The 27,263-nt window shown below is 31.5% G+C and overlaps 1 protein-coding gene across 4 annotated transcripts in view; it reads left to right on the forward strand.

The window, feature by feature from the left end:
• Positions 1 to 27,263, forward strand: part of LOC114333597 (protein sickie) — an 823,608-nt gene that overhangs the window by 220,124 nt on the left and 576,221 nt on the right. For all 4 annotated transcript variants that reach the window (XM_050651212.1, XM_050651214.1, XM_050651215.1 and 1 more), the window contains exons 3-4: positions 1,861 to 1,978; positions 15,590 to 15,642. In XM_050651212.1, the coding sequence (XP_050507169.1) occupies positions 1,861 to 1,978; positions 15,590 to 15,642 (171 nt within the window). The remainder of the gene's footprint in view (positions 1 to 1,860; positions 1,979 to 15,589; positions 15,643 to 27,263) is intronic.

Here is a 27,263-nt window from a genome sequence, read left to right on the forward strand (position 1 = left end):
TGGAGACAAACAGGGGAGCCCTGTATCTAGCAGTGGATCGAGAGAGGCTGATGATGATGAATGACAGATTTGGTATTTTCCTGAATTGATTTCAAACATACGAAATGTACAGGTTTCTAATGTTTTTACTTTGAATTTAATTGGAAAATTGAGTGTATAGTCTTCGCTAGCAATAGTATAAATGCATACTGTAATATGTACCCAAATCTTCCATTTACACCTCTAAATATGGGAAGTTTTAGCTCACGGAAATAGGAAATTTGGTGGTAATGCTTTACTTTTTGTTTTTTCGTCTATTGTCGTCTATATTGTTATGATCTGCTTTCTATTACTTTTATATTAATTAGTATTTATTTGATTAATTATTTAATTAACGCAAATCATACATAAAAATTAAGAAAAACTCTCAGGGTGCCTTTTGTCATAAAAAATTTAATTAAATTCTCTTAGGTTATACTTATCCTTTCTCGTGGCTTCAGTATCTCTTAGTTGATCCTTATCGGGATAAAATAGGAAAAGGAAATAAATAGAAAAATCATAAATAAGCACATACAATTACCTTTATTATCAAAAGCAATGTTCTGTAAATTTATCAATTAAATTCTGTGGGCATAACCGTCCAAAAGAAACTTTTACCATATAAATTAATCTAATTCAAACAAATATTTATCGCTTTGTTCTTGATACCATTAATAAACCCAGCTAAACAAACAAATTTGGTATTCGCAAAATTACTTATTCTTCCTATTAAATTTTTGAAATGTTGAAATCTTAAATTCATATGCTTTTACGTAAAAAAATTAACTTCTGATTATAAAAAAAATCTATCACATAGGTTATTGACTGACCTTTTTGATTCACACACAATCAATGATGTCTCCTCTTGACCCAAACAGCTCCTCCTTGTTGATTATGTTAGGCTACCAATGAAAGCCCTCTCCGTTCTCAGCAAATAATCCAGCAGGATACCAGCAACTATTTCTCCAAAAACACAAGCCAGGCCTCTTTTTTGCCAGTACTCGTTCAATAAACTCCAAAACTCTCTCCTCTCTTTCTCTCAACAATAATCTCCTGAGACCCAAGTATCTTTTTACTTGGTGTCACAAATAATTTTAATAATGATAATTCTTGTAACTTACTCTCTTGGACTTTACAGAATCAAAGCGGTATTTCTTCTCGATTTGATTTGTCTCTCGTTCCACTTTTCAGCTACTCTCACTATCAAAACAAAACACTAGTACTTGCTTCTGAACTACTCACGAAAACTTTTGACTGCTCTTTTCGGATGCCGGTAACACAATAATCTTTTCTTTTCTAAACTGTCTCAACATTCAAACAAAACTTTCCCCATTCCAAATTGCCAAGCCAATCAGAAACATTTCTCTCTCCACCTTCCTCTGTTTCATTCGAAAAACCCAGTCATTCTTTCAAACAATACTTCTACTCAAAACTTATGACTTTTCGGAAATTATCTAAATATTCCTGTCATTAAACAAACATATTTAAAATTCCAATTCTCTTTACCTCTACTTTTCTAAAAACTAATAATTACATCTACCTGTGGTTTTACCTTTCCCGTAAACAATCTTTTTAAAATTATAATCCTAAATAAATGTTCGTTTCACTTTTTATTTAAAAAATGTTTTTAATTCTTCATGGAAAAACTCATTAAGGAGAAACCACCTTGCGTGAAAGCTAACTTCTAATAAATATTTACAAATCAATATACAGGGTGTATCAAATTTATGTGCCCGCGTTTTATTAAAAAAAATAAAATTTTATTCTATCTTTGATTGATAAATTGAAACACAATATGTATAAACATATTTCCTCAAATTAATGTGAACATTTTTGTTACAGATCTACACGGACTGGGCCAACCACTACCTGGAAAAAGGCAAGAGCAAGAAAAGAGTTAGCGCTTTAGCAACGGATTGCAGTGATGGAGTTCTTTTGGCGGAGGTCATCGAGTCAGTCAGTAAGTACCACTTGCATTTAGAATATTTCAGCTATGGTCTCAAGGCACAAATGTCTGCTTAAGATGGATACCCTGATTATAAAAAAACAGTTGGTAAAAGTTCATCTCCATTACGGCTTCTTTAAATATTTCTTCTGAATACAAGTTGCGCAGTAGAGGTGACAGTATACAGCCTTGTTACACTTCTTTTTTATCCCTATCCTTCTCTTATAATCTGATCTGCAATCTAGATGCAGGAAAAGCATTTTGTTCTGTTTGCTGGACGTTGTCGAGAGAAGAGAAATCAATACTTGGAATAAGCTTGAGAAATAGGCTGGGAAACGAGGAAGTTCGTATACAAACCGAAGTGAAACACAATGCAGAAATGGAGAAGAACAAGAATGAAAAACGACAGGACAAGTGAATGATTGACCTTTCCAATTTTACGCCACTGGCGGAATTGCTATTTTAGCTCAATGTTTTGATTTTCCTTTTTGGCGCAAAATTTCATTTGCGTAATAAGTGTAATCGTATGACCCAAAAACACCGACATAATTAATACATAACCAAAATAATTTATATCGTAGAATTTGGGAAGGGTCAACCATTCACTTTCTCCTGTCGTACGCCTCTGGTAGTAGCCAGAAACGTTTATTTAACATAATTTAGTAGAATTTACAGTACCTACACTTCCTGCAAAATATGGCAACGATATGTCATAACAGTTTCAAAGCACTGGATACAAATAGTTTTTTTATGTTTAAATAAAACACCCTGTAGCTCAGCAAATTTTAAATAAATTGAACACTCATTCTGGACAGGACCCTGTTTACGAAGGAAAAGAATGGATTATTTGTTAAAAAAGCTTCCGTGCCGCATAACGCGCTTCACATAATCACTTTAATCTAACCTTATTCCCACATAGCAATGTCGTGAATCCCATTAAAACTTCAATCTAAACTTCAAACGCTTCCAGCGGCAAAAAAACAACGCGTCCACCGCAGCGGCACGTACTTGTCTAAATTTTCATACTTTTATGATAATACTTCCTTTTTCGTTGTTTAAAGGCGAACCGACAATGTTTACATGTCCTCAGCCTCATCCTCATCCGTTCGTATATAGAAACGATATTCAAATATTTTCCCGCTGAATTTGCATCACAATGCCTACTGGAGGTAAATTAAATTCATAAAAGTCAAGATGAAATCATCGTCCCGTGGCGTCAAATATAACCCACATACAGATAAATATTCAACAAAGAACATGATGCAGATAGTTATGTAGCTCACACTAGTGAGATATAACTTTTCTTTCGTAAAATAATCTCTATCAAATGAACAGCTTCATTAGAAAGAAAAACACAGAAGATACACATGGAAAAGCCCTGATGGAAACACAAGCAACGAAATAGACTACTTCTTAACCAACAAAAAATAATTATTTAAAGGCGTAAATGTCAGTTTAGTACAAGCAGTAATCATAGGTTATTAAGAAGGAAATAACGATATTGACCGAAAAAGCAAGATTCAAAATGATGAATAAGAAACAACCAAAGAAATGGACAAAATCTACTTATGCCTGATTGGACCAACAGATCTTAAGCTTAAGACGTGCTTTAGTTATTAAGAAGGAAATAACGATATTGACCGAAAAAGCAAGACGCAAAATGATGAATAAGAAACAACCAAAGAAATGGACAAAATCTACTTATGCCTGATTGGACCAACAGATCTTAAGCTTAAGACGTGCTTTAGTTATTAAGAAGGAAATAACGATATTGACCGAAAAAGCAAGACGCAAAATGATGAATAAGAAACAACCAAAGAAATGGACAAAATCTACTTATGCCTGATTGGACCAACAGATCTTAAGCTTAAGACGTGCTTTAGTTATTAAGAAGGAAATAACGATATTGACCGAAAAAGCAAGACGCAAAATGATGAATAAGAAACAACCAAAGAAATGGACAAAATCTACTTATGCCTGATTGGACCAACAGATCTTAAGCTTAAGACGTGCTTTAGTTATTAAGAAGGAAATAACGATATTGACCGAAAAAGCAAGACGCAAAATGATGAATAAGAAACAACCAAAGAAATGGACAAAATCTACTTATGCCTGATTGGACCAACAGATCTTAAGCTTAAGACGTGCTTTAGTTATTAAGAAGGAAATAACGATATTGACCGAAAAAGCAAGACTCAAAATGATGAATAAGAAACAACCAAAGAAATGGACAAAATCTACTTATGCCTGATTGGACCAACAGATCTTAAGCTTAAGACGTGCTTTAGTTATTAAGAAGGAAATAACGATATTGACCGAAAAAGCAAGACGCAAAATGATGAATAAGAAACAACCAAAGAAATGGACAAAATCTACTTATGCCTGATTGGACCAACAGATCTTAAGCTTAAGACGTGCTTTAGTTATTAAGAAGGAAATAACGATATTGACCGAAAAAGCAAGACGCAAAATGATGAATAAGAAACAACCAAAGAAATGGACAAAATCTACTTATGCCTGATTGGACCAACAGATCTTAAGCTTAAGACGTGCTTTAGTTATTAAGAAGGAAATAACGATATTGACCGAAAAAGCAAGACGCAAAATGATGAATAAGAAACAACCAAAGAAATGGACAAAATCTACTTATGCCTGATTGGACCAACAGATCTTAAGCTTAAGACGTGCTTTAGTTATTAAGAAGGAAATAACGATATTGACCGAAAAAGCAAGACGCAAAATGATGAATAAGAAACAACCAAAGAAATGGACAAAATCTACTTATGCCTGATTGGACCAACAGATCTTAAGCTTAAGACGTGCTTTAGTTATTAAGAAGGAAATAACGATATTGACCGAAAAAGCAAGACTCAAAATGATGAATAAGAAACAACCAAAGAAATGGACAAAATCTACTTATGCCTGATTGGACCAACAGATCTTAAGCTTAAGACGTGCTTTAGTTATTAAGAAGGAAATAACGATATTGACCGAAAAAGCAAGACGCAAAATGATGAATAAGAAACAACCAAAGAAATGGACAAAATCTACTTATGCCTGATTGGACCAACAGATCTTAAGCTTAAGACGTGCTTTAGTTATTAAGAAGGAAATAACGATATTGACCGAAAAAGCAAGACGCAAAATGATGAATAAGAAACAACCAAAGAAATGGACAAAATCTACTTATGCCTGATTGGACCAACAGATCTTAAGCTTAAGACGTGCTTTAGTTATTAAGAAGGAAATAACGATATTGACCGAAAAAGCAAGACTCAAAATGATGAATAAGAAACAACCAAAGAAATGGACAAAATCTACTTATGCCTGATTGGACCAACAGATCTTAAGCTTAAGACGTGCTTTAGTTATTAAGAAGGAAATAACGATATTGACCGAAAAAGCAAGACGCAAAATGATGAATAAGAAACAACCAAAGAAATGGACAAAATCTACTTATGCCTGATTGGACCAACAGATCTTAAGCTTAAGACGTGCTTTAGTTATTAAGAAGGAAATAACGATATTGACCGAAAAAGCAAGACGCAAAATGATGAATAAGAAACAACCAAAGAAATGGACAAAATCTATTTATGCCTGATTGGACCAACAGATCTTAAGCTTAAGACGTGTTTTAAGCTCAGCTTACGAAACATACGCGTACCATTGAGTCTTAGATAAATTTTCAGCTCGTCACAATGTATTTCCACGTGGATTGGATCGATAAGAATCGAAAATTATGGTGCAAAGTAAGTTAGACCTAAAGCGGCCATATATACAGGGTGAGTCATGAGGAACTGTACATACTCCTACCTCGTATAGAGGCCCCTATGGGGAATAACAAATGACCATTAAAAAGTGTCTGCTTCCATTGTTTAATAATATACAGGGCGAGTTTCGCATTTTGACAGAAATTTGTATTCGTCATAATTTTTGAACGGTCAGATCGATGTGTCTCTTATTTTGGTCAATCGTTACACTATTGTCACCTAATCAACTGAATTATTCAAACTAGAAAAAAATCAGGTCCGGCTTTAAAAAAATTGGTTCGTTTGGGTCTTAGAAAAAATTTCACCCTGTATAAGCTTTTTGAAAACTCTAATATGAATTTTACAAATTAGACAAATAGGCAATTAAAATAACATATTTATTTTTTTCCACACACGATTGCTTAATTTTTTATAAAAAAATTAATTTTGATTATGAATTAAACGTTTGGTAAAGTAAACCATATATTTAACAAAATTAACTTTTATTACCAAAATTAATTTTTTTTTGAACAAATATTTAATTTATGTTACCACCAATCAACTGATTTATTCAAACAAGAAAAAAATCAGGCCCGGATTTAAAAAATAAGTTCGTTTTGGTCTTAGAAAAAATTTCACCCTGTATACGCTTTTTGAAAACTCTAATATGATTTCTACAAATTAGACAAATAGGCAATTAAAATGGCATATTTATTTTTTTCCCCACACGATTACTTAATTTTTTATAAAAAAAAAATCAAATTTGACTATGAATAATTAAAAGTTTGGTAAAGTGAACCATAGATTAAAAAAAATAACTTTTATTACAAAAATGAATTTTTTTTGAACAAATATTTAATTTATGTTATCACCCAATCAACTGATTTATTCAAACTAGAAAAAAATCAGGCCCGGATTTAAAAAATTAGTTTGTTTGGGTCTTAGAAAAAATTTCATCTTGTATACGTTTTTTGAAAACTCTAATATGAATTTTACAAATAAGACAAATATGCAATTAAAATGGCACATTTATTTTTTCCCCACACGATTACTTATTTTTTTATTAAAAAATCAAATTTGACTATGCATAAAAAGTTTGGCAAAGTTTTTGCATAGATTTTGAAAAAATTAACTTTTTTTACAAAAATTAATTTACAAAAACAACGTTTTTCTTAAAATTAAAAGTTTTATAATTTTTTTTCAATAACACGTCTAGATCAGACTAGATCTAAAACTTCCCATAACACTTCTTTTGGACTCTATAGTTTAACATAGACGTGATCAAATTGATAAATTTTAAATGTTTCCACCTAATTTTTGCGATTTACAAGTTTGCAACTTTTACAAGAAGAAGACTGAAAGTCTACAACAATTTTCAGAGTCTTCACAATGGTAAGAGGTATGTGCTGTAAAAATTTCAGAAAAAAAAATATTAAAATGGAACAGAGTTGTAGCGAGTTAAACCGTGAGTTAATTTTTTTTTTTTTTTTCATTTTTAGGTTAAAATTCCGATTTTGACAAATTTGATTTTTTAATAAAAAATTAAGTAATCGTGTGGGGAAAAAAATAAATATGCCATTTTAATTGCCTACTTGTCTTATTTGTAAAATTCATATTAGAGTTTTCAAAAAGCATATACAGGGTGAAATTTTTTCTAAGACAAAAACGAACTAATTTTTTAAATCCGGACCTGATTTTTCTCTAGTTTGAATAAATCAGTTGATTGGACGGTAACATAAATTACTTATTTGTGCAAAAAAAATTAATTTTTGTAATAAAAGTTATTTTTTTTAAATCTATGGTTCACTTTACCAAACTTTTAAATATTTGATTTTTTTATAAAAAATTAAGTAATCGTGTGCGGAAAAAAATAAATATGCCATTTTAATTGCCTATTTGTCTAATTTGTAAAATCATATTAGAGTTTTCAAAAAGCGTATACAGGGTGAAATTTTTTCTAAGACCCAAACGAACTAATTTTTTTAAAGCCGGACCTGATTTTTTCTAGTTTGAATAAATTAGTTGATTAGGTGGTAATAGTGTAACGATTGGCCAAAATAAGAGACACATCGATCTGACCGTTCAAAAATTATGACGAATAAAAATTTCTGTCAAAATGCGAAACTCGCCCTGTATATTATTAAACAATGAGAGCAGACACTTTTTAATGGTCATTTGTTATTCCCCATAGGAGCCTCTATACGAGGTAGGAATATGTACAGTTCCTCATGACTCACCCTGTATAAGCCGAGCTGGGCTAAACTACAGCTTAATATTTGTTAGTGCAACCAGGCATTATAGTCAGTAGTTCTAAAAATATATTGATAACTCATTGAAAGACACAACAACAACAACTATCAATATATTGAACAAACAAATAGTAAACACAATGCAACAGGCTCAAACTAAATAGTGTCCAACAAACCAAAAGGATGAAAAACTAAGTCAGCCTACGAAACCCCTTACAGAAATAAGACGACAGATGAAAGGTATTGGGACCCAGGCTGCACCTGGCTGCAAGTCTGCCAGAATCAGCAGAGGCTGCAAATCTGAGCTTCTCCTGCCGATGCCGTCCTGGACGTCTAATCGCTCAGCAACATTATGGCCAGATGAAAGAATACATCATTAAGGATAGATGAAATGATACAACAGTATAACCAAAGAATCCTTAATAAAATAAGTAAGATGATCACAAAGTAGATTCACGCAGTAGGAACACGCAGGATTCCGAAAAAGTTATGAAACTAATGAATGATTATCTAGAAATAATAAAAACCCTAATAGAGAAAGTAGTGAAATACACGAGCCTCAGCTCAGTAGATCTACTTGCATCGCAAAGGTGTATTGAGCTGGAGAGAAGGGTATTAATGACCGAATGACTGAATTAATTGGTGAAGGTGGGTGATGAGAGTTGGCATTAGCTGTTGGTATGGATGGATTTTCGGTAAACAGAGTGAAGAAATCTTTGGAATTGGTTTTTCTTATGAGAACGTTAAGAAACGGTAGGGATGAATCAGTTTTCACCTCCATCGTCAACTGGATACTGGGGTGTATACAATTCAGATGGGTCTGAACAGATATTAAAGCATCCCTGTTGTGGGGCTAAATTTAATCCACTACACACAAGAAATAATATCCAAAAATTGCATTTATAAAATACCCTACGAATGCAAGAATTTCGACATGGGAGAAACAGGGACAATATTTAAACATGGCAGGGACAACGAGCAAAGTCAACAACAGAATATACCAACAATAGCGAAGTAAAGGATGTAGGAGAACAACTTATCTTCAATCTCATACAGAATATATAGGGTGTCCCAAAAGTAGTGGAACGGTCGAATATTTCGCGAACTAAACATCGGATCGAAAAACTGAAAAATATGTGTTCAATCATTTTCAAAAATCTATCCAATGATACTAAACACCAACCCCCACTACACCCCCTGGAGGTGGGGTGGAGGGTAACTTTAAAATCTCAAATGGAAACCCCTAGTTTTTCTTGCAGATTTGGATTCGTTACGTAAAAGTAAGCAACTTTTATTCAAGACATTTTTTCGAACTGTGGATAGATGGCGCTATAATTGGGAAAAACGATTTATCCTGATACCATAGGTAAATTATAGAAACGGTCTAATATCTCGAGAAATACACTTCCAAATGAGAAACCAAAAAAACAGGTTTTTAATATTTTACAAAAACCTATCGATAAACACCAAAAATGACCCTCCAACCCACCCCCTGGAGACGGGGTGGGGGGTAAATTTAAAATCTTAAATAGCAATCCCACTTTTTATTGCAGATTCGAATTCGTCATGAAAAATTAAGCAACATTTATTCGAAACATTTTTTAAAATTGCTGATAGATGGCGCTAATAAATCGTATTTTTCCAATTAAAGCGCCATCTATCAATAATTCTAAAAAATGTTTCGAATAAATGTTGCTTAATTTTTCATGATGAATCCGAATCTGTAATAAAAAGTGGGGGTTGCTATTTAAGATTTTAAAGTTACCCCCAACCCCACCTCCAGGGGGTGGGTTGGAGGGTCATGTTTAGTGTTATTCGATAGGTTTTCGAAAAGTATTAAAAACCTTTTTTTTTGGTTTCTCATTTGGAAGTGTATTTCTCGAGATATTAGACCGTTTCTATAATTTACCTATGGTATCAGGATAAATCGTTTTTCTCAATTATAGCGCCATCTATCCACAGTTCGAAAAAATGTCTTGAATAAAAGTTGCTTACTTTTACGTAACAAATCCAAATCTGCAAGAAAAACTAGAGGTTTCCATTTGGGATTTTAAAGTTACCCTCCACCCCACCTCCAGGGGGTGTAGTGGGGGTTGGTGTTTGGTGTCATTGGATAGATTTTTGAAAATGATTGAACACGTATTTTTCAGTTTTTCGATCCGATGTTTAGTTCGCGAAATATTCGACCGTTCCACTACTTTTGGGACACTCTGTATATGCCACACACAATGTACAAACACAAATACAGGGTGTCCAGAAACTCTCCCGACAAACGAAGACCGGAGATTCTTCAGATAATTTTAAGATAATTTAACCCAATTTACCTAGTCCGAAAATGCTAAAGCTCTTTGAAGATGGCGTCTAGAAATTAGTTTTTTTTTAAATACCTCCAGAACGCTTTTATTTAAAAAAAAAAACGAAAACTGGTACGCTTATTTATCTTCCAGAGATAAATCGATACAATCAATTACGAATTTCTAGTACCAGTCATAGGCGCCCGTTTTAGGTAGGGTAACTGGTAATTTATCGCGTAACTTTTTTGTCTTTAACTTTGAAGCATTTTTGACACTGGATTATTAAATTGTAAGGTATTCTAGTACAAGTCCATGGGATACACCGTTTTCTAGAAAAATCGATTTGAAAATTTTTCGGTTATTGAATTTGAAAAAAAAATTAAAATTATTTTTCAAAACAAGACGGTGATTTTACCGACCTAGAGCAAAAGTAACTTTTAGTACTAGAATACCGCATAATTTAATCATCAAGTGTCAAAAATGCTTACGGCAAAAGACAAAAAAGCTTAAAGACAAAAGAAGTTAGTTAAAGACAAAAATAGTTATGCGATAAATAACCGTTGACATACCCAAAACGGACGCATATGACCGGAACTAGAATTTCTCAACTAAGGAAATCGATTTATCTCTAGAAGATATATAAACGTAGAAGTTTTCGTTTTTCTAAATAGTTTTTTTTAGAAAACATTTTTTCAAATTCAACACACGAAAAATTTTTAAATCGATTTTTCTAGAAAACGGTACATTCTACCGACTTAAAGCAAGAGTACCTTTTACTACTAGAATATCTTATAATTTAATAATCCAGTATAAAAAATGCTTAGAAGTTAAATATAAAAATGTTATACGATAAAATAACCGCTGCCTTACCCAGAACGGGCGCCTATGACCGACCGATACTAGAAATTCGTAATTGATTTAGTTGATTTATCTCTGGAAGATAAATAATTGTACAAAACTTAAGTTACACAATCACATTTACGATACAGATTACACAAATAAAATTAAAACAAAAAAAAACAAAACCAGTCAGAATTTGATATCCCTAGGGTAATAACATCACCCTCAAAAAAAAATTTTTTTCAACCACACACATATGCTGTGGCCTATGTATGGCTAATAAAACTAGCTTGTAAATCTCCCCAGAATTTTTTAAAGTAGTCATTTTTGGGAACGATTTCATGATAGAATTAGGAAGATATTTATTATTTTCCGGAAGATATCCATTATTTTTAATTATGTTAAAATAAGAAAGACTGCAGACTTGGGACACATAACGAGGAGAACGATACACTTTTCAGCAACTGATACTCGAAGGAAAGATAGAAGGTAAGAGGGGTGTGGGACGTAAAAACATGTCAAGGCTGCGGAATATTCGCCAACGGACAGGAATGTACAGCTATGACATGCTTGGCAATACTGCTAAAAACAGAATTATTTAATCCTGATTATCTAACAGGTCTATTTCCTTGCATTCTTGCATTTGGCAATTTTCTTGGGATTTTGTTCTCATACATAGCCACGGGCCTCATGAATCATGAACCACATGCCCTGCCAACCGTAATCTCTGTAAGTCTAGTGTATTGTGCCAGTGTTGGTTAACTACATTGTTCGTATATTTCTTTATTATATGTATTATGTCTAATTCGCCAGTTGTTATTATTACTTATTGGGCCCAGTATCCTACATTATAATATTTTTCTTTTGAACACGTCTGATGTATTGGCAGATTTCTATGTTATAAGTTATAATATAACCCATGTTTCACACACATAACTACCTATGAAGCTGAGTATTGTATTTATACATCCGCAGTTTTGTTTCGCGCATTGAATATGTGGCCCATCGCTAAAAAGGCTTTATTTTCCATTCCTAAGTACGTGAATCTATTCACGTGTTCTATATCGTCTATAAAGTGTTGTTATTACGCTTGTCTGTTTGATCTGGTTTGTATGAGTACTTTTGTTTTATTTGTATTTATTATAAGCCCTACAACTTCTGCATCGTTGCGCATTCTCAATAAAAATAGTATGTTTTTATCCCTAATTTTTTCTTTAGTGATTTCCATTTTCCCATCATTATTAGTCTCTTACACTGAAGCCATGTGTATTGGAGGAACAAAGCAGTCCATTACATTAGACGATGGACAAGAAATTAAACACTGCGATGAATACAAATACCTGGACATGAACATAACTCAAGATGGAATACTCGATGCTGCTATAAGAAACAGAAACATACAAGGTAGAAAAGCCATATCCATGATGAACGGCATTCTGTGGGACCAGACAAAATCTAAAGCGAACAAACAGCTCATATACAATAGCATACTTAAAAGTATAATCACATATGGCAGTGAAGTTTGGCCACTGAAACAAAGAACTGAGAAAATGTTACTAGTATCAGAAATGGACTTCTGGAGAAGAGCAGCATGCAAATCAAGAAGAGATCGGATACCAAATAAGAGAATACGAGAAATGATGGGAGTCATACATACAACAATCGATGACATAAAAACAAAACAACTCGTATGGCCATGTACAGAGAATGCCAGATAACGGTATCCCTAAACAGATTTTGGCGTGGACGCCACAAGGGAGAAGGAAAAGAGGAAGGCCGAGAAGAAGCTGGAGGTAGGGAATTGAAAAAGGACTAGAGGAAAAAGAAACCCCTCCAGGTATATGGCTCAACAGAGAAGAATGTGGGTTAGGAGTCGGAAGGTGTCGGAGAAAGCTGTAAACCGATAGTAGTAGTATCTATCCATTATTTCCTATTTTGTTTAGATTTTTATATTTATTAATTAGTTTTTTCAACTTTAAATACATTAAAGACTGTGATACTGACCTACATCTACATTTGATACTTCTTTAATTCTAACCGCTGAACTAAAGAGCCCCATTACTCAACCGTAAGTGTCCGACTGCAAGACATCGTCTTTGCCTACAACGTTACAACTAGTCGCCACCCATAATGACGTTTTTTTATGACGTTTATTATACATGTGTGTGCCTACTCTTTGTACACACCCTGATTCGTAATTATGTCGATTCGTCCTTCGTAATAGGGCTTAGGAAATCTGCCCACAATTATTTCTATCAATAAAGTATGTACACATAATGTGCCGATTGTTGTGTTGTATAGGTGCTGTTTGTGACATGTCAATTATTTTAATGATGAAATTTGTTTACTTTAAAACAGAATCGTGGTCGATTCGCTTAGCGTAGAAGGAAGTTTTCGATCAAGATTAATATTTTATATATCGAGCAGTGTTCTATAAATTGGTTCTAGAAATTATCAATTTATTGTACCTGGGGTGTTAAATCGATAGCAGCCTAAATCCTGATCTAGAAATATAAAATCGAGATAGGCCAGGCCAGAAATTCGTTCGAAAAAATCAAAAGACTGCTGTGTGATTCTCAAATAAAACTCGAAATTCGACTATGTTTATCAAAATGCTATATCTAACTATTAACTATTCTATGCAGTTGAAACGTGGACCCTTAAGGTATCAACCGTAAATAAATTGGAGGCTTTTGAAATGTGGATCTACCGAAGAATCCTCAAAATTTCATGGACATTGCACACCTCAAACAAAGAAGTGCTGTATAGACTAGGCAAAGAACGAGAACTTTTCAACACTGTGAAAGTTAAAAGACATCATACCTAGGATACATACTGAGAAATATGTAATAAGTAATAGCTAATAAGAAATCCTGAAGACAGATAACAATTTGAAATAATTGTAGTAGCCAACCCCCATTGAGGAGAGTTTATGAGTTTATGTAACTCAGAATACAAAATCAATAATAAATAAACTAAAACAATGAGATATTTCAAAAATAAAAAATTCACATGTGCTAAATATACTAAATGATGGAAGACCCACTAGATTTAACATTTATTAAGAAAATTCTCAGCATATGTGAGCCAACTACTATAACGCCAATATTACCATAGCATGTTATTAATTATTTGAATATCCTTTCAGTCGCCTAATTCAAAATGAATAGCTTGACTACTCAGAAATGGAAGCTAAAATTAGAGCCACCTCAGAGCCACCTATTATTAGAGCCACCTCAGAAAATTTTACTTTTGTTTAATAATGGTATGCAAGTTTTTTCTTTATACGGTCCACGTTGCCTTTGAAACTTTAGAAATGGATGCTATGTTTCTGTTGGAGTGATTAGTATTGAATATTAAAGTTTTTATTTTTGCTATTTTCCCTGGTAAGATGTCTTTGGATTTCCCATGACGTTCTGGTACCACTAGTGTAACGAACGCGCAATTTTTACTAAATTCACAAAATATAGTATAGGACTGTCAGAATATCACTAGAGAGCAATGGAAACTCACAAAGTTTATTATAACTCTAAACACCAAGAATACAAAATAATAGACACACGAGTTGCAAGCTAGGCTGGGCAGCACTGAAAAATAATGGCATCTGAGTCACGCATTGCCACACATGCGTGTTGCCACTATTGTCAGACTATTTATTGCACTTTCATAAAGTGTAACAAGAGAGCCAAATGGAAACAAATGCATTAATATATGATACAGCGCAATTATATGCCCTTCCTCTAAAACATTTAATTTTACTAGGTGGCTCTAATAATATGATCACCCACTGTAGAAACTGATTTAAGCGCATTCACAACCTTAATTACAAAAGCTGCAACACAAAAAATTTGCTCCTTTACCGTGTGGAATGAAGAATGTAAAAAAGTTAGTAAGGCGTATAAAACTTGTGTTAACACATTGAAACGAAACAAAACAGCAGAAAACCTAATTGAGTATAAAAAGCTAAGAGCAGAAGCAAGATATATTGTGAAGAAAAGCAAAACACAGTCTTGGAACAAATCAATGTAAAGATATGACTGAGGTATTAGCAACACAGCTCAAAATTCACTACGCAGGAGCATTTTATACATTGCTCCTACAGTGATTCTTTCCCAAATTATTTTGTCCCAAATTCTAACTTACCTACACCGTACTGATGACTACCAAATAGTCAGAAATTTACTGTTGCCTTCCTTTTTTGTGTCGTTGCGAGCTACTCCATTACTCCTTGCCTTTATTTGTTTGTAACATTTATTCGCATTAATTAACCCTTTCTACAGCGGAAAAATGAAAGAATACCCATGAACAATCACATCAATCACGTATTTTGTATTTTCTGTCTTTTTCTATAAATAACAAACGTTTGCTATAGAAAAAGATAGCAAATGCCAAATAAGTGATTGATGTGATCGTTCATGGGTATTCTTTCATTTTTCCGACTGTATGTATATAATATTTGTATAATTCATTTTGTAATATTTTCTTCTTTTGCAGCGTGCCAAAAAATACCGGATGTTCAAAGAAAACCGAAGACTCCCAATCAAATGGTAAGTGTTAGAATAAACAAATTAAATTATTATTTGAATCATTTGATCATTTTTAAACTGTGCTTATAAATTGACATGAGTTAATATAAGTCTGTGACTGGAATAATTTTGATAATAACAATGCCTTCAGTGGTTCTTTTCACTGCTAATGCATCTACCTTTTCATTACTTGAAATACCTGAAAGTAAATATTTATGTTTTTGTTGCCTATGCAGATATTATAGCTTAAATTTTATTTGTTCTTCGGATAATAGTATGAGCTGAATAGATCTACATATTAATATAATATGATTTGGATGATATACCAGTGAAGATATAACAGTGTCATAACATATAGTCATCCATTTGACATCCATATGTCACATGGAATCCGTGATTAGCAGAAGAATAAGAAAAAATAGCGTCTGTACGTATGTATAGACACAAAGTACTTTTTAAATTTCAAATTGTTCTGAGTAAATATGGTCCAAAATATAGGTATTTATTCCTTCTTCTTCCAAATTATTCCCATTATTAGTATATTTCGAATTCTGCTTGTTCATTGGCGGATTGATAACTCTATGGAAGGTTGTCACTCCATTTTTGCACGGTCGTCTGATACATCTTCTAGCGATTGGTGATTTATCTCTTGTTATTTTGACCACACGTGTATTCCCCTTATATGGTTATTCCAATCTATTTTTTAGTGTCCATTCGTTTACACTGTGCTTTACATTTCCTTCTAATGTCTTCACTCGTCTTTCGATCTCTTAGCGTAGCGTATTTCGAGGAATCTATGTTCAGTACTCTCATCTCTATTTCCATTAGGCTTTGTGTTGTCGGACTGTTGTCCGACTGTGTCGGATCTTGTTTCTGATCTATAGTAGTCCAGGTTGCATCTGTTTTGAGATAGACGTTGAGGGGTGACTCAAATTTTTTTGCAGAAATTGCTTGAAAATAACTCAAATAATAATATTTGAGTTATCCTCCCACTCAAAATGGTCCGGAACATTGTTTAAATAATCAAAATGTCAAAATATGAAGGAAAAAATTTGATTTTTTTATTGGTTTTTTGATTATAACTTTAAAACTATTCATTTCCGAGAAAAGTTGTACTGACATAAAAGTTGCGTAATTAAATTTACTACAATATAGAATTGGTTAAAAATTTAAAAAATAGTCACCCTTGTTGAAAAATAGCAATAATTGCGAAAAAAACCATACAAAAACAAGTATTCGCATTTTACGTTTTTCAACCATTTATGCTACAATTAGGATCTTGATATTTTACCCAGAAAAACTATATGATATAGTAAAACAACACTGTAAATTTCATTAAGATCGGTTTAATAGATTTTGCAAAATAAATTTTGCAATCCAGCTTTGGCAAAAAAATTCATTTTTTTTTTAAATGTTGCAGGACTGAAAATAAAGCAGATAGCAAGTTGAATTTTTTTAAATAAATTTTTTTTAAATTTTTTTAATAAACATTAATTTTTGGTGATACGCACAGAACAGTGGTGTTCGATTCACACAAGTTGATTTCCACCAAAATTTCTTCCAATCTTTATCTAATATAATATTTTCTTATTCTATATTTTGTTGTATTTTAATATTTTAATTCCACAAAAATCAAATTAATTGTATTATTGTTTGTGAAATATTGTTTAAACAATTGCATATGTTTAAAAATAATAAACTTTTATTCTTTGAGTTAAAAATATGAACAAAGAAAGTTTTTGCCAAAAACAGTGTTATTTCAATGTGTTTTTATTTTGCAAAAAATAAATTTATTTATTTATATCGAAATGTAATAAAAATTAAAATGTATCAATCATTATCAAAGGTCATTGGAATGCCCAATCAAAGCAAACTATTCGCTGTCATGCGCGTAGCAACAATAATTAAGAGGAAACAGTAGCGATCAACAGGTAGCGAAAACGCGTTCCAAGATTGCGGCTGTAATTTTGAATATTTTTCGAGATATTTGGCACACGTATTCGTAATATAATAAAGAATGGCGGTACAGAGCCCAATTTGAAAAATATATTAATATGTGGAAATTACTCTGTAGTTAAATACAATATTAAAAAAACGAGCCTGTACGGCCATTAAGAAGAACAAAAAAATACACTTTCTTCAAATAAACTTTTTTATCCGATGCCTAGATTTTGTGTCATTTTGGAACTACTAATGAAATAAAAAATTTTATTAGTTCCAAAATGACACAAAATCTAGGCATCGGATAAAAAAGTTTATTTGAAGAAAGTGTATTTTTTTGTTCTTATTAGTGGTGGTACAGGCTCGTTTTTTTAATATTGTATTTAAATACAGAGTAATTTCCACATATTAATATATTTTTCAAATTGGGCTCTGCACCGCGATTCTTTATTATATTACGAATACTTGTGCCAAATATCTCGAAAAAATATTCAAAATTACAGCCGCAATCTTGGAACGCGTTTTTTTTTACCTGTTGATCGCTACTGTATCACCTTAATGTTTATTTAAAAAAATTCCTGACGCCGTGATAGTTAATCGATTTTAGTTTTGCAAATTGCAAATCAAAGGCACAGTACACTTCTATACGCAAAAAAACTTGCTATCTGCTTTATTTTCAGTTATGTAATATTTTGAAAAAATGATTTTTTTTTTGAGAAAGCTGCATTGCAAAATTTATTTTGCAAAATGTATTGAACCGATCTTCATAAAATTTACAGCATTGTTTTACTGTATCATAAAGTTTTTCTGGGTAAAATATGAAGGTCCAAAGTGTAGCATAAATGGTTGAAAAACGTAAAATGCGAATGCTTGTTTTTGTATGGTTTTTTTCAAAATTATTGCTATTTTGCAACAAGGGTGACTATTTTTTAAATTTTTAACGAATTCTATATTGTAGGAAATTTAATTACGCAACTTTTATGTTTGTACAACTTTTCTCGGAAATGAATACTTTTAAAGTTATAATCAAAAAACGAAGAAAAAATCGAATTTTTCCTTCATTTTTTAACATTTTGATTATTTAAACAATGTTCCGGACCTTTTTGAGAGGGAGGATAACTCAAATATTATTGTTTGAGTTATTTTCAAGCAATTTCTGCAAAAAAATTTGGATCAACTCTCAACGTCCAAATGTACTAATATTTTTACAGATGCGCCCTGGTCTATAGGTATTTATTTGTATATCATATTCTCGCTTCTAGATGTGTCAATAAAATCTTAATATATTCGTCATATTTTGTCAGAATTTCTTGATATAAATAAAGTAGTGAGGTTGGGATTTGTTATGAATTAAAGATTTTCTTACATAAACTATTATTTTAATTCCCCTTACATGAAAATTAAATTAGAAAGGAAGTCATAGCATGTATAAGACTACTTTATTTAATATGACTATCATAAACGTATTTTCGTTTAAATATTAAAATGTTCTGTAAACACATCTCCAGCTTCCAGACTAAATCAACGAAAAGAAAAATTAGAAATGTCACAATAGACAAACGACTTTTTGAGGAGTTTAATCAAACTTAGAAAGATCATTACTAACGAAACGTTTTTCTCTCTATTTTCGTCTCTCTCTCATATCGCTTCGAGGCATTCTTTCATTTAACGCTTGTTAGATCAGTTAAAAACTCATATTAATCCCAATAATATCTACGTTTCTAAAAAACGCTTCTCTGGCTTTTGGTCTATTCATGGAATATTTGATTAAACGAGTAGTTATGGTCGCATACAGGGTGGTGCGACACTGTAGAAAAAGAGTAAATTTAAATGCGTTATACTGGGTACAAACAACGAAGTTTTTTCTTAAGTGTTGTCTGAAAATAGGTGGTTATATCGTCTTTAATATCTGCACCCTAGCTACCATTGCCTGAAAAAGTTTTATTGAACTACAGTCAAACTACTAAGTCCCTTAAATTTTTCAGCCAAGACTGACACTCTTCTTCTTTCCTTCTCTTAGCTTTCCCTGTATTAATAATCTGAGAATTTCATCTCGCTGTCCAATTACTTATTAGCTTTAACTCCAAAAGAGCTTAATTGAATAAGTCAAAATCTAAATTTGACGAAACTCAAACAATGTTTTGTTATATTTTTTTTAATATAGGTTTGACTTTTTCCCTTGACATTTTTCACACTGGTATCTGTCATAGGGCCGGTTGTTCGAACGCTAATCAACAATGATCATTATTAAATATTTAATTACTGTCACCAAAACTGTCAATGTCAACTTTGTTTGGGTTGCTGAAAACATAATTAATTACAATTATGAGATTTATTATTAATTATGTTAATAATTATTGTTATATTAATTGATTATAGTCTCAGAATTGTAATTAACTATGTTTTGACAACCCAAACAAAGTTGACATTGACAGTAATTAATTATTTGATAATGATCATTGTTGATTAGCGTTCGAACAACCGGCCCTTAGTCTACGCTATCAGTTATTTCCTTTTAGTCCTCATAATATATACTTATGCTTGAGGATTTTAAATTCTGTCTAGTAATTTCCTACCACTTTTTGACATTGTCCATGTCACTGATTTCAGTAGCGGGTTAACTCTTCTCTGCGATTCCGTAGAGGTGAAGAATATATCTATTTTCGAAAAGCGCTGCTTACGGAAGCCATGGTTTGCTCTAAGGAAAACCATCTCTCATCTCTTTTATTCTTCTTAAAACTATTCTTCTATTTCGTATCCCTCTCGGTAAATGGTGGCAGCAGTTATCACCAGTACCAGCTCAAGGCACAAAGAAAAACCAATCCTAGACCGGTTTGAAACCACCAATATAATTGGTGTTTGATTTCAGGTCAAACCTAATGGACCAGGACAAATCTGTAAAATTTTTGGATTTGAGAGATGGCATTCGGATTTTTGCAGATAAAGTTAGGTATGCCCGGAATATTAATAAAAAAATTAAAATATTTAAAAATTTTGAAAAACATCGATTTTTTTCTGCTTTCTTTGCTTATAACTTTAAAACGGTTCATTTTGGAACAAAGTCGTAGAGAAATAAAATAAAGATAATTGAATTTTGTATGACATACGACTGGTCAAAACTGTCTTAAGTTATTACCTTTCCTGCAATATAGCAATAAATACAAAATAAGGGGGCAAAATACGCCTGTTGTTAACCACTTTGGTGGCACTTAAAACCTTAGTAATTCGCTTAGAAAATTCTTATAACTTACTTAAGGGGGGGCTATGGTTTGAAATCAACAAATCAAGCACATTTTTGTGAATTTTTTTCGAAGCTATGGTAAAATTATTTTGTTTTTAAATTAAATAAGCATATTAAGTACAATTCAAAGAATATTTAGAAAAAGATTAAATCCAAAATATTGAAAAATAAGCCATTGGTGACAAATTTTGACAGGCAGCTCACAAAAAAATGGATTTTGCGGTGGACATCAGAACTCGACACTCGATCATACGAAACAAAAAATTCAAAATGATTTAATTAGCTCATGAGTTTCACGAGGTCACAACGTCGAGTTTTTTTTAATTTTAATGATTTTTGACTTTTTGGTATACAATTGGTATACAACAGAAATAAAAAAAATTAAATTTTTGGTAAAAATTTTGTGAAAATCAACAGATTTATTATTGTTGAACAAAAAATAAGCAAAAAAATAAAAATGTCTCGACGTTGTTACCTCATAAAATGTCTAAAGAAAATCTGTGCAAAATATCAGGTAGATCGGCCGAGCAGTTTTTCAGTTACAATGTCCACCGCATTTAAAGTTAAAGTTAAAGTTTTGACAACTGCATCTTCATATTCTTATTTGTCTGCCAAATCGTAAGGTGATGCAAATTGGAATATGTTTTTTGAATCGAGGAGTAATCTACAAAAGAGAAGGCGAACAGTTGTTTAACGTTTCTCACTACGCTCAAGCGTGCTGGCGCGAAATCGCGGCAAAGCGAGTCGAAGGTAGGGATATTCAACACCCTGTATCTCTGGTAATTTTACTCCGATTATTTTGAAATTTTCAGAGTGTATTCTTGAAAGTATGCACTTTTATTTGAAATAATAAAAAAAATTAAATATTTCAAACCATACCCCCCCCCCCCTTAAATGGTCTTCCAAATTTCATTAAAATCGACCTAATACATTTTGCATAATAAATTTGCAATATAAATGTTTTTAAAAAAGTTCAAATTTTTTAAAATCTTTCTGAACAGAAAGTAGACCATTTAGAAGTTGGCTAATTTTTTACATATAAAGAGATACTCTACCTATCTAATACACTTTACAGAATTAAAATCGGATTATTTAAGGGGTCTCAGCAATGTTTTAAAATTATAAAATTTTTTGGCTTATAAATAGAGACTGGAAAATATGCACTAAAAAATGTCTAAAATATGCATGCAATATGCATTTTAAAACAAGCTGAATATGCACAATTAACATGCAAATATGCATTTATATATGCACTTATTTTTATATGAATAATTTTATGGTTTACGTTAAATACATAAATAAATAAAAAATAATAAAAATAAATAAATAGGTTTGAATTTAAACCAAATTGTATTATTATTTCTTAATATATTTTTTTAACTTCAGGTTTTGTGACAAATAAAACGGCAAAATATTTTATTTTGACCACAAGATAAATAAGAGTACAATAAAATAAATGTACATATTTTTATTGTTACAATATTGATTCATATTTTCTAAACTAATATTATAAAAAGAGTACAATAAAACAAATTTACATATTTTTATTGTTACAATAAATAATCATATATTGATTCATATTTTCTAAACTAATATTATGTCTTCTATCTGTTAATATTTGTTTATAGGCAGAAAAAGATCTCTCAACGTCACAAGATGTAATTGGGGCATATTTAAACTTTGCTATTAGAGACGGATCCATATTAATATTTTCATCGAAGTTTCCAAAATTGATTATATTATTTATTGAACGCAATAAAGTGAAACCCTCATTTTTGTTTAAAACGTCATCAAGTTTATCTTTAATTTTTACTCCAATTTCCCCATTCAGATTTGTTATTTTCTGTTTAACCGAATCAACAATAGACATACTATTGTGAAGACATAAATTTTGAGCCTCTAATTTTGTAATTGAACTTTCAATGATATCGAAATTCGATTTTATATACAACAATTGATTTTTAATAGACTTTTCTTTAAAAATATTTTGACAGTTATCAATAGCGGTACAAGTCGGATCAAAACTTGAAATAACGCTTTTGATGTCGTCGTAGTGTTCAGATAAAAATATATCACTTTTAAGCCAAGTTCCCCATCTGGTTAATACTGGTTCTGGTGGTAAAGGAATATCGGGAAGCATCTCCCTATATACCTGTACACGTAGTGGTGCTTTCAGAAATACTTTTTTTACATTATTTATTAAGGTGTTTACATTGGGAAATTCAATTCTAACTTTCTCTGCAACTCTGTTTAGGCCGTGCGCCAAACATGTACAGTGAATTAAATTAGGGAAAAAGATTTTAAGATTGGATGCAGCTTTCATCATATATGAGGCGGCATCACTAAGCATTAATAATATTTTTTCAAATGGTACTTGATCAGGTAAAAAAAAATTTGTTAGGGATTCGTTAACAAATCTAGCTATTGTAGCATAGTTTGTTTTTTCCAAACATTTTACACTAATTAAGTATGAGTTTTTAAAATCGCCAGAGTCGTTAAGAACTCCAACAATTAGATTCGCAATTTGTCGACCCTTTGTATCCGTTGTTTCGTCGACGGAAATCCAAAGATAATCGGCTTTTAACTGATTTTTAATACTCGTCATCACATCTTTGTAACATGCACTGACATATTTTTTCCGAAGAGTTGAAGAACTTGGTATTTGAGCTGGTTTATCTTTAATCTTGCAATAAGTTTTTAAAAAGTTTTGACACGATTTATGTTCTAACTTGTGCAGAGGGATATTGCAGTTCAAAAAAAAATGGCATAAATCCTTTGCAAAGGTTTCTTGCCCAACTGACGTATTCTGAATCTGCAAACTGTTCTGTAGAATCTGCTGGCGAGGTTTATTATCATTTTTTGATAGCTTAGTTTGGTGAAGTGAAGTTTTTATGTGTTGAACTACTTGGAATTTCTTTTGACATGGAATCTGGAATATAATGATAATGATGTTTTAGATGTTTTCGTAAATAGATACCTACATTAAAATGATCAAACTTTTTAAACCTCCCCCAATTTTTTTTTATTTCTCAAAGTGAAATTGAAATCGTCAAACAATAAAGTACAGTCAGTGTACCGTAGTATACAGGGTGGGCCACTCTCAACACCTCGCTCTGTATAAGCCAAACCGTTGCGAACTTTAAAAAACAGTTTTTGAAGAAATGGGACGGTTTGTCATTTTAGAATAGACAGACACATAGATGTGCAAAGAAGTTTGATAAGTTTAAAAATCTATTGAAGTGGAGAACTTACCTTTTTATCACAAATGGTGCAAAACATACTTTCACTGTCGATAACTTTTAGATGATTGTTACTTCCAATCCAACTTCTGAGAAGACTTGATTTTTCCCTTGCTACTTTAGGCATTTTCACAATAATAATAAAATGATTTTTTTACACAGTATAGTCAATAACTTGCAATCACAAAAGTTGAATAATCGGCGATTGATTTAAGACTAACCATTCATAAAATAAAATAATCTATCCTACCCTTAAAACAGTGTTGCCAACTCGACCAATATAGTATTGCCAAACCTCACAAGAATGATGGAATGATCAGTTCAACAGTAGGTATTCCATTATCAACTAATAAAAAATCCCTATAGCAAGCATAACCCAGTACAGATAAATTATTTGTTTTAAAAAATGCTGAAACATGATCCTGTAGTTAATAGTAATCTCATGGTCCACAGACATAAGTACTAATATAAACATTATTGAAGGCGAAGGGATTTGCTGATGTAGGTGTGTATGTGTGAATGGTTAAACATTTTTTGTTAGGAATCAGATTTGACTCACTGATATCAGTTTCAAGTTCCTGTGAGAGAGTTCCTAAGTTGTTTTAGTAATTGTAAGGCCAACATAAAAATTTGTTCTGAATTAGAAGATTTTCGATTTTTACTAAATAATTTTTATATTATTTAATATGCTAGAAAATATGCTATATGCTAAACAAGAAATAAATAAGCTAAACAACACAAAAATATGCCAAATCTAGCATAAAATAAGCTAAATTGGCAACGCTGCCTTAAAATTTCGTTTTGGTTGGTTTTCCCAGAATAATTCATAGTTGGCCGACACCAGCAGAAAGTACAGGTAATATTTGTAATGTTATTCAAAATATAATCGGTATTTACTTAGGTAATTTGTAAATTCTGAGAAGTCTATAAATCTTAAATATCCGGATAATGATACCTGCAGCTATAAATAACGCCCATTATGTTTATGGGTACAACAACAAAGGAGCTTAACAGCAAAATATTTACTTTCACATTTTATTTTAATGGATGTTGATGTTACTAATATATACCTTATTTTTAAATGGGGTAGAGTAAATTCCCATCAAAATATGCATTTATATGCTCTTAAATCTCCAAATATGCAAGGCATATGCATTTATGAAAAACATGAGAAATATGCAGCATATATATGCATATGCATTTTGCATATAATCCAGTCTTTACTTATAAACAAATAGCTTTGTTTAATAATAAAAAAATTAGTTTTTAGCAATGCAAATAATTAAAACCGGTATAATTTGACTTAAACTTTCAAATGCTGTCAGCAGAATTGCTATTTTATTTTTTAATCAAAAGTTATTCTCGTTCAAAAATTGCAATTTTTCGATTTTTTGAATATTCCACCGTGTTTATTTCGAAAACTATGCATCCTACGAAAAAACTTGTAAGAACATTTTTTGCTTAGAATTACCCAAGAAATACAAAAAATGTTTTATTTTGCGAAAAATCGATGTTATGTAATTCCTCAAGTTCTTTGTTTATAACAATCTTATCGACATCCGGATCAACTGTTACCCAAAAAATTCGTGTTCTACGGGTCAAAATACATAAAAAACTTGGAGCACGAGAAAAAAGGAGCACGACTTTGTTCCAAAATGAATCGTTTTAAAGTTATAAGCAAAGAAAGTAAAAAAAAAACGAAATTTTTTGAAATTTTTAAATATTTTTTTTTTGAAGTTATACTTCTTTACTGGCGATAGAGGGTGATTTTTTTATATATGTTAAAACCCATCAGCCCGGCGCATGCGCATTATAACTTTGTTCTGATTGGATGTTCAAATGACATGTCAAAAATTATCCGATATGGCAGCTGTGGTTTGGAGGTAAAGGTAAAGGTAAACAAATGTATAATATATTAGTTTTATTGTTGTGAGGACAGAAACAAAAAAGTTTATAATATTGTAGTGACTTTTAAATAGTTTTTAAAATCAACATGTACGTAATAATTGTTAATGTATCATGGGTATAAACCTACCTATTTGATCTGCCAAAATACATAGTATGTAATACTTTTATTTATATAATTTGATTACCATCAAAATTTCTATCAATATTCACCTAATATATTGTTTTTTTACTCTATGTTTTGTTGTATTTTTTCAATTCTAAATCATTTCAATTCAAAATTAAAATAATTTGATCAATTTTCAAAATATCAAAATATCACAAGTTTAATCCGTTTAGTTAGTCGATCTTCGTAAATAATGACACATAGTGTCCGTGGCTAAGCGGAGAAGGCGAATGAATTCGAATACCAACCGCTCTTATCAGCGCTGGTTCGAGTCCCAATAGAAACTTTCTTTTTTGTTTTTTTTTAATACATTTTATGATTGTAAGTATATTTATTATATAATTGTATTTTCAGAAAATACGTATTTAGTTAAAAAAAAATTTTCGACAATTAATGTTCAGACATCATTTGTGACTTGTTTAATGTGTTTGTGTGTGTTTTATTCTTTTATTATTTTAATTTTTGGCACTGTTCTAATAAAAATGTTTGAGAAGTAGTAAGTATAAATTAGTTTAATATTTAAACAAAATGTAAATAAAAAGTATATTAATTTCGTTTAAATCATATAATAGAAGTATAACTTTTTACGTGCGTACAAAGTACACACACATTCTTTTTTTTTTTTATTAATGTTCCGGGCATATTGGAGAAGTCAATTATTATTAACGAAGTTATCATCTAACTTTATCCGCAAAAATCCGAATGTCACCTCTCACATCCACCTAAAAACATATCCTTCCTGGTCTATAATGATATCGAAATCCAGTCAAGTCAAACTCTTTTACAATAAAGTTTGGTTTTCAAGTCAAGTTTGTTGAGTAAAATCAAATTAGTTTGACTTGATTCAGCTCTATTAAGACTGCATAGACACATTATTGCGACGAAGAATTTGTACTGTTTATATACCATGATTGTTTTCATTTACCATTGTATTTTTAATTACTGTTAAATGCGTCTTGCTTATACAGTTTCTGATCAGTTTGCCTTCCAGTATCAATGGCTTTTTCGCTAATAGATCAACATATTCCTTGTATTTGACTTGTGAACCTCAAGCCACAAAAAATGAAATTTTTTTTTTGGTTTTTATCGATGTCATAAAGCAATTGTTTAATTTGAACATTCAATATGTTTGAGCAAAATTTGAAGTTTC

This window comes from Diabrotica virgifera, chromosome 5 (assembly GCF_917563875.1).
Source record: "Diabrotica virgifera virgifera chromosome 5, PGI_DIABVI_V3a".
Taxonomy (NCBI): domain Eukaryota; kingdom Metazoa; phylum Arthropoda; class Insecta; order Coleoptera; family Chrysomelidae; genus Diabrotica; species Diabrotica virgifera.